Below are 9166 nucleotides of genomic sequence, written 5' to 3'. Positions count from 1 at the left end.
TTTACCTTGTAACACCAGAGCACAACCATAACTTTGGAAAGCAAAACTCAACCTCCAAGGAACAATCCAGTCTCTAAAAACACCAATGATTTTAATGATTTGAATCACCCCCATGCTACAAAGTTTGGCTGCCAATTCCTGCACACAAATACATGATAGTACAGCCTCCAATACCTCAAAGAGACACTGCCCTAAATCTTTTATAAGCCTTTATAACACATAAAATATTACCTAGTTTAGACATGTCTTTAGAGACCTGTTTCCCTAGGTCGGCTCATGCCACGTGTTGCTGTTCAGAATGACTCCAACCCTGAATTACCAGTTTTAAACCAACTTTCTGTTACCGATGTTACAAATTTTTAATCATACCCATTAAACTTACGAGCCAATAATCTATAACCAAGACATGCAGAACATATTTATACTTTTAAAACCAGTCAGAAACAAAAATTAAGTAGCTATACACATTTACTTATTTAAACCACACAAAATTCTTACTTTTTCTAGCTGTAATTTCAAGAGAGGAGCACCTTGTCACCTGCTGAACCCAATAATCATAGTCACAGATTTTTCTAGGAGAAACAACCATCAGCTTCTTACCATAGAAGCCAAAAAACTGCTGGCCCATTTAAGAGTGGCTTTTACAGACAATGTGACCGTAGCAGGGTTTCTCCAGCTGTGCTAGACTCCTAACCACAAGTGCGGGGCTCCAAAGGCCAATTGAAATGGCTTTTTATTTTTACTTTTTCGTCTTTTTTTTCTTCTTAAACTAGTTAAAAACTGAATCAAGGGCTGAACAACCAGCAGATAAAGTTTTAACCATTTTTTCTTTTGAACATGAAACACAGAACATTCAAGCAATGAAACAAAAACACAGACATGACACAGACATGGACAGATTGCTGCACCAAGGACAGACAATAGACGGAGAGGGAAGAGGACTAGATGTCCCATGAAAGGGACCCAGATATCCTACCTAAGGGATCCCGAACTAAGCATTTCTCCAGTAGGATCCAGAGAGGAGGCAGAATGTCTCCTGACCTCCGCCTGTTCCTAAGAAAGAGAGCTCTGAGACAGCTGACATTCACTTTCCTTCTCTTTCACCAAAGCATCAACAGATATCAGGGAAGGACTGCTTTTCTCAAACCCATGTCTAGGGTGTAAACTATCTCTAGTCAGGGTCCGAAGACTAAAAACATCTATGAGAATTACCTTCGCTTCTCTAGATTTTAGCAGGACTCTAAACACATACACAAAATACATCTTGCTATTACCTTGTCCTTCTACAAGGTTTACTTACCATTCGCCCAAATCTTCTTTACTTCCCTTTGCATGCACTTCCAATGCCCGCGGTGTCGTTCACTGTATCCCGCTTACTGGAGCTCCAACATTGAGGTGACATCTGACCAAGCCAGCTCAGTCAGTCAACAGGTTCTCCAGCTCAGGAGTGAGGATTAAAAAGAAAAAAGACGATTAGACAATATTGCAGCATCACCCCCGTGATTACTCTCATGATCACTGTTTCTAAGGGCTCATCAGGATGACACAAATATCGGGAGCCGACTTCCCTGTCCCTAGCCCACAGTCACATTCATGCCTGAGGCCTACTTCTTTGATTTAGCCCAAGACTTACATTTCTGACTGAAATTCTCTGTTTTAACCTAAAATTAGTCTCCTGCTTGAACTTGCTTCCTTGTCATGGCCCAGTGTCAGATTCCTGCCAAGCAGCCCCAAAAGCTTTCCACATAAAAGTATGAGTGGATAGTTTTGAATTTGTAGGTATTTCTTTCTTTCTTTTTTTTTTTTTTTCCTAGCTGAGGGAGAAGAATATGCACTTTCACTTACTCCCTCCCTACATTGTCTTGTTAGGTAGAAGATAGACATGAACTAGGGAGGTAGAAGGGACTCCCACAGACAGCTCAAGTCCTGTTTCTTGTTTAGTCAGCCTGTCAGTCTATTGTAAAACCCTGGCCTCAGCCTTCAATGTGAAACTTCAATTTTAAAAAGAAGAAAATGTCCTAAGAGAAGGTCATGAGATCAAACACAAGACCTTGAAAGAACCTAACAAATGAATAGACAATGTCTAGTTGGAAGCAATTCTGGCAAACATACAGGAGAAAGGAGACATTTCAAGCCTCCTCAGCAGAGCATGACAAAGAGACAGTTATATAAACCGTGAGAGGGAGATAGCCCAGACACTAGGCTGACCCACCCCACTATCTCCCGATGACCTGTTCTTGCTTTTGCTTATCTGATTTTGTTTGGCTGCTACAGCTTCTGCTTCTGCTTCTTCTTCTTCTTTTTTTGGTTTTTCCAGACAGGGTTTCTCTGTGTAGCCCTGGCTGTCCTGGAACTCACTCTGTAGACCAGGCACTGGCCTCGAACTCAGAAATCCGCCTGCCTCTGCCTCCCGAGTGCTGGGATTAAAGGCATGCGCCACCACTGCCTGGCGAGAAAAAGCTTCTTAAGACTCTCCCTAAGACTATGTATAGTTTCAAGTATCCAGCACTTGACAGAGAAACTATTCACAAAATTAAAACAAACAAACACACTTTTAATTTTGAGGCGGGGTCTCACAGAGTAGTCTAGGCAGGCTTCAAGGTCAAACTCTTCCTTTGTCCTTTAGTGCTGGAATTGGCAGACTGCTTGTCAGCCAGTGATAGACTTTTTGCTCTACTTCTCTCTTATACCATTCGTGACATTTCATTTATATACTTTTTTGAACTTTATTAGAATTAATGTCCATAATCAGCCCACGGGATCATTCAACATTTTTTACATTTTTATAGACAAGGGAATATTCCTTTTGTTTGCTGAGATAAGTCTCTCTCTCTCTCTCTCTCTCTCTCTCTCTCTCTCTCTCTCTCTCTCTCTCTTTTTGAGACAGGGTCTCATGTAGCAGTCAAGGCTGGCCTTGAATCCTTTTTCTTCTGTTTGCACCTCCAGAAAGCTGAATAGCAAATGTACGCTCTTTTCCTCTCTTTGAAAATAGTGTCTTCTCAGAGTCACTCATTGCATGGTTTTGTTTGGAAAGCATGCCTTGTGGGAGGCATATGGCGTTGTGTGTTTAGATCTGGCACATTTTCCTCCTATTCTCCAGAACTCATCGCTCCTCGCAGGCGTCGTGGCGCCGCTGCTCAGGAGAACGACGGGATTTGGACCACGGCAAACACCGTAGTCCCCTCCCCTCTTTTTTCTGCCCCTTTGGGCTTTCGGAAGGCGCCCTCCGCCGCGCTGGAGAAGGCGGGGCTTACGACTTAAGGCAGCAAGCTGCGATGGGATTGGTCGAGGCTTGCGGCGACGGCGTCCTGTTTACCGGAAGTGCTGTAGTTTTCCCTAACCCAAGCCTCGGCCTGGGAGGTTGGAGAGCTGCCCCGGAAGTCATCTCCCGGTCCTCCGCCCGCGGCAAACATGGCGGTGGACTCGTCCATGGAGCTGCTATTTTTAGATACTTTTAAACATCCGAGCGCTGAGGTAAGGCTTCGCGACCCGATTTCGATACGGCCCCTCAGCTCCGGCACTCCTGCTGCGGAGTCGGGGGCGTTGTCCGGGCGGTGTCCTCCCTCAGTCGCGCTGGGGGTCCTCTAGTCCACACCCCCTCCCCCAGCCCGGTGCTCGCCCCGTGGCCCTGGGCGGCGGCCCTGCCTTTCTCGGCTTTGATTTGGGGCCCGCGGCTTCGGTCGAGTCAGCCGCGCTGCTGGCAGTGCTTAGTTTGTCCTGTCAGCGTTGAGTCTTGAGGAGGGTCCTGATTCCCAGGTTTACTTCAGGTGGGATGCAGGCGTGAGCTTGGGCATCTGGTTTTTGACAGTAGTGTCGGGTTCTGGATACAGAGTAACCAGGATTGCAAGTCTTTCTCTTCTATCTCTCTTCTAACGGCGGTCTTATTGCTCAATTTGTCATAGCACTTTAATAGTTTGGGAAGGAATTCACCTATTAGAACATGACATAGCTATGAGAATTTCCTTTGCGTGGAGAATACTTGTGAATCATGCGATATTGAAGGAATAAAGACTTGTCATTAGAAAACAAGTCCGTTGTTTTCGGGGGCGGGGGCCGAAGGTGGCACGGTGTTGAGTAGTTTTGTGTACAGAATTACTTTAGCGTCCCCGAATGGCCTTGGGATTGAATTGAATGTACTGAGTGTAGCTAAAAACGAAGGTTTGCAAAAGCCAGTCAAAAATGAACTTTAACGAAGTCCACATAGAAAATTGGATGGGAGGAAGAGAGAGCAAATGAACAAGCCTCATATTTCTTTGTTTCACTGGAAACTCAATCATTTAGAGAACCATTCTTTGTTTTTATGAGACTGTACTCTTAATGTGACGCGCCATGAAAGTAGGTTAGAGTGTCTCATATTCTCTCTCAGTTGTATGTCCTGGGTTTAGGACAGTGCCTAGGAAAATATAGATATCTGAATGAAAAAAAGGTTTAAAATGTTCTATGAAGTAAATAATGAAATGAGTAACGCTATGTTTTCTTTAATAAATGATAGAGAGGACTGTAAAAGTCAAGAGTTGGTGTTTTGGCTTACTGTATTTTCTGACTGTGGTCACACAGCACTGTTTAGTGACTGCTGGACTATATAATTCCAGCTAGACTTGAGAAAACTCAAAATGGCAGCTGTAGTTGTTACCAGAACAACAAACTTCTTTATAGAAGTAGAGAACAATAAAATTTGAAGAAAGAAACAGTCATGGCAGATCTTTGTGAGTATGAGGCCAGTGTGCGCTCATAGCAAGTTCCAGAACAGTCAGAGTTACGTAGGAAGACCCTGTCTTTAATTTTTAAAAATTTTTTTGGAAGAAAGAAGCATACATACCCAGTACTAATTTATAGTCTTTACAGGAAGCTGGTCATTCCTTCAGCCTTTTCGTTCTTAGCCAAACATTAAGGATCATAGGTGAATAGAGCAGGTTAAAAAATACTTTCCAGCAGTAGGTGAAGGCTTAGAAAGAGTCACATTTGAACTCATCTTGAAGGAGTAGGGGTTTGTAAGAAGTACATACGTGTTTGGGTTAGAGTTAGAGCGTGTTGTGTAAAGAGGCACAGTGGGAATCCCGTGAAGTTTATCATCTTAGCTCCAAAATGCTTAATCACAGGAGTATAGCCCTTAAAAGAGTGTGAACAGTGCTAACTGAATTACAAAGCACACTTTAATCTCAGCACTTGCGAGGCAGAGGCAGGTGTATCTCTGTGAGTTCTAGGCCAGCCTAATCTATAGAGTTCCAAGACACCCAGGACTATACAAAGAAACCCTGTCTAGCAAAACAAACAAAAAACCAAAAAGCCAAAACAAACAAACAAACAAAAAAAAAGAAAACAAACCCCAAAAACCAAACCAAACAAACAAACAAAAAACAAAGAAAACAAACCCCAAAAACCAAACCAAACAAACAAAAACCCCCCCCCACAACTCAGTTTAAATCCACTTTGACTACATAAATTCCTGTTTTAAAAAGCCCAAAAAACAAAAGGCGCTGAAACCAAACAAAATTCTTTTTTTTTTTTTTTTGGTTTTTCGAGACAGGGTTTCTCTGTATAGCCCTGGCTGTCCTAGAACTCACTCTGTAGACCAGGCTGGCCTCGAACTCAGAAATCCGCCTGCCTCTGCCTCCCAAGTGCTGGGATTAAAGACGTGCGCCACCACTGCCCAGCCCAAACAAAATTCTTAATCAGTGTCTGCTGTAGGAAACTCTAGTTGATACTTACTTAGCTGTCTTTGTGAACATATAAAGGTGCAGAGTTTTGGTGAGAGGTTTCTCCTGTGTGAATATCAAGGATGATTTCACTAAGGCAATTGACATATTAAGTTGGCCTTGGTAAAATGGGAATTGTTTCATTGTTGTAGGAAAGGAAGGCTGTTGGAGTGAGTCTTCTGTTAGGTTGTACCTAAAGTAGCTGTGTGAATTGGCTGCTGACAGGCCATATCATGGAACTCCTTAACTTTTCCAGAATAGTATAGACTCTTTGTTAGAAGCCTTTAGCCTTGAGCATGGAGATTATATGATTAGCAAGCTAGGTAGATTAATTGGTCAGCCATAGAATAAATAGTTTAGTGAAAATGGATGGCAAAATCAGAAAGGATGAGATGCAGTGAAAGCTAGTTAGCAGATGGGATTAATGCTTGGAGCTTTTATTGAGCTAGGTACAGTGTTTTGGTTATTTGAAGGAATTTTCTCTGATCCTCTATTAGTTTTGAAAGTTGTTTTCATTTTATAGATAAGAAAACTATGGTAAAAGGTCAGGTGCTTTCCTTAAACTGACAGGGCTACCTTAAGGTAAAATGACATTCTGAGGCATGCCTGCATTCCATTCATGTAAAGAATTACAAGCTCACAGCTGCCTGGGCCACAGGAGACACACAAAAACAAGGTGTGTGAGGTGGCTCCTTGAGTAAAGGCACCTGATGCCAATCCTGAGAACTTCAGTTTGGTTCTGGGACCCACCTGGTCAAAGGAGAGAGCTGCCTCTATAGGGTTTTCTCTGATTTCCATTCAGGCACTGTGGCACCCCCCATCCCTAATAAATAAATAAAAATCAAACCAAACAAAACCAGGAAGAAAATATATTATATATATTGTATATATATTATATAATGTATACCATACATTTTTCCTGGCCCTGAAGTGATGCCATCCGTTTTGCAGTGGGACAGGGAAGTCGTGCATGCAAAGCACATCAAGAAGGAGAGGCGCCGGGCGGGCGGTGGTGGCGCACGTCTTTAATCCCAGCACTTGGGAGGCAGAGGCAGGCGGATTTCTGAGTTCGAGGCCAGCCTGGTCTACAGAGTGAGTTCCAGGACAGCCAGGGCTACACAGAGAAACCCTGTCTCGAAAAAACAAAACAAAACAAGAAGGAGAGGCAATTCGTAAAAATAAACAAGATAGTTGAGTTGCTTTAAAGAAATTTGTAATCTGTATGGAAGTTAATCGTTGATTAAACTTTCGAAGAGGATTCCTAATGAAGTTCTAGTTGAACTACTGATGGCAGTTTGACTGGGCTGGAAAGGAGACTCAGCAGTTTAGAGCATTTGCTGTTTTTTGCAGAGGTTCCAGGATTACTCAGCTGTGTAACTCCAGTTTCAGGATGAAATGCCCCCTTCTGACCTATTCAGGCACCAGCATGTGTGCAGTGCCATGAATGTGATACACACACACACACACACACACACACATTAAATATTTAAAGGGAAGAAAATTCCTAAATTGTGATTTGTATTGCTATTCCTTTAAAAACGGACTGGAGACATGGTTCAGTAGTTAAGCGCAACTGTTGCTCTTACAGAGGCCCTGATTTGGTTCCTAGTTTCCCTGTCAGGTGCACAACTGTAACTCCAACTCCATAGGCTCCTACCCCAGCTCCATGTGTGTGCAGACACACATGGTTAAAACTAAAGTAAGCCTTATGGGGAAAAGTGCATACTATTCTTCCACAGGACCCAGGTTAGGTTAGTAGTACCTGCACCTACTCCCCTCAACACATACAAATATATGTAGTTGCAAGTAATCAATCAATCAGTCAGTCAGTCAATCAATCCTTGGGGCTATGGACATGGCTCAGTGATTAAGAACACTTGTTGCTCTTGCAGAGGTACCTAAGTTTGGTTCTCAGCACTCATAGCAGGCAGCCTCCAACTGCCTGTGACTCCAAGGAATGTAGTGCCTTCCTTTGGCCTCCCTTGGCACTGCACATTTAAATTCATTATAGAAAACTTAGAAAATGGAGTGGGCAAATGACGGGCAAGCTTTACAGCCTGAGTTCAATTCTGGAACCATGGCAAGGGGGAAGGAGAGAACTGACTTCATAGAGTTGTTTTTTGATGCATGGCATTTGGGTGTACACACTATACACATATACACACTTAAAAAAAAAAGACTTAACAAGAAAAACTTCACAATAGAGAAAGCATAACCTTTCATAGATCAACCTTCATTAACTCTTTGATTCTTCACATAAATAGTTACATATTTTAAAGTCATGCTTACTGGTTTCAGACTAACAGGATTGATCATTAGAAAATGATGTTTCAATAAAAGAACAAAACAGTATTGTAAATCAAACTACAAGGTCAGCTGAGCATGGTGGCCTCTGCCTTTGAGCCCTGCACTCAGGAGGTAGAGGCATTAAGGAGTTTTAAAATTAATTCTGGCTGTAAAGGTGGTGACCAGCTTGGGCTACATCACACACAATTCAAACAGATAGACAAATAAATACAAATAGAAGTAAGATAAAAGTCTAGTATGCAAATAATTATTTAGAATTTTTTTTAGGATTTACACAGATTATTTGGTAAATGAGTAGAAAGCTAATATATTTAGATGTGAGTTAATTTCTTTCATCCGAACCCCCCACCTATTATAATTAGTATTTACTCTATATTTTCTAGTTGATAACAGCTTTCTTTATATTTTCCAAATCTCCAGTACAAAACGTCTCAAAAAACCAAACAGAACAAAACAAACAAACAAACAAACCCTGAGACCTTCACCTATAGACAGAGAACAGTTCCCACCTGGGATCCTTCTACTAAAACCCAAGGGACATCCCCATTTAAATGTCTTTAGATACTTCAAACCTGGCAAGTAAAACACTGAACTCTGTCCTTCATCCATGATGCTGTCTATCACTAACCACATAACCCCTAACAGGACAAGTGGCTCCTTGTCCTCTCACCTGACCTTCCATTTGCCTCAGACAAAATTTCACTTTGTAGCCCTGGTTGGCCTTGAACCCATTATGCAGACTAGGCTAGCCTTGAATTTACAGAAATATGTAATATATGGTTAATAGAAGTGGTAACAGCTAATACTGAATATTTCCTGTTTATAAGTAGTATATTTTAGGGCTGGAGGTGTGGCTTCTTTGGTAGAATGCTTGCCTAGCAGACGATGACGACCACTGTCACTGTCGTCTTCTTCCTCCTCCTCATCCTCCTCTTCTTCCTCCTCCTCCTCCTCTTCCTCCTCCTCTTCTTCCTCCTCCTCCTCCTCCTCCCCATCCTCCTCCTCTTCATCCTCCTCATCCTCATCCTCCTCTTCCTCCTCCTCTTCCTCCTCCTCCTCCTCCTCCTCCTCCTCCTCCTCCTCCTCCTCCTCCTCCTCCTCCTCTTCTTCTTCTTCTTCTTCTTCTTCTTCTTCTTCTTCTTCTTCTTCTTCTTTGCAGTAGC

The 9166-nt window shown here is 42.6% G+C and overlaps 1 protein-coding gene across 1 annotated transcript in view; it reads left to right on the top strand.

The window, feature by feature from the left end:
• Nucleotides 1–3198: 3198 nt before the first annotated feature.
• Nucleotides 3199–9166, top strand: part of Virma (vir like m6A methyltransferase associated) — a 57981-nt gene continuing 52013 nt past the window's right edge. The window contains exon 1 of the mRNA XM_076924179.1: nucleotides 3199–3474. Within this exon, the coding sequence (XP_076780294.1) occupies nucleotides 3412–3474 (63 nt within the window). The 5' untranslated portion in view covers nucleotides 3199–3411. The remainder of the gene's footprint in view (nucleotides 3475–9166) is intronic.

This window comes from Arvicanthis niloticus, chromosome 25 (genome assembly GCF_011762505.2).
Source record: "Arvicanthis niloticus isolate mArvNil1 chromosome 25, mArvNil1.pat.X, whole genome shotgun sequence".
In the NCBI taxonomy this organism is placed as follows: domain Eukaryota; kingdom Metazoa; phylum Chordata; class Mammalia; order Rodentia; family Muridae; genus Arvicanthis; species Arvicanthis niloticus.
Note: the sequence above shows the minus strand (reverse complement) of the source record. Positions and strands in the feature narration are given on the sequence as shown.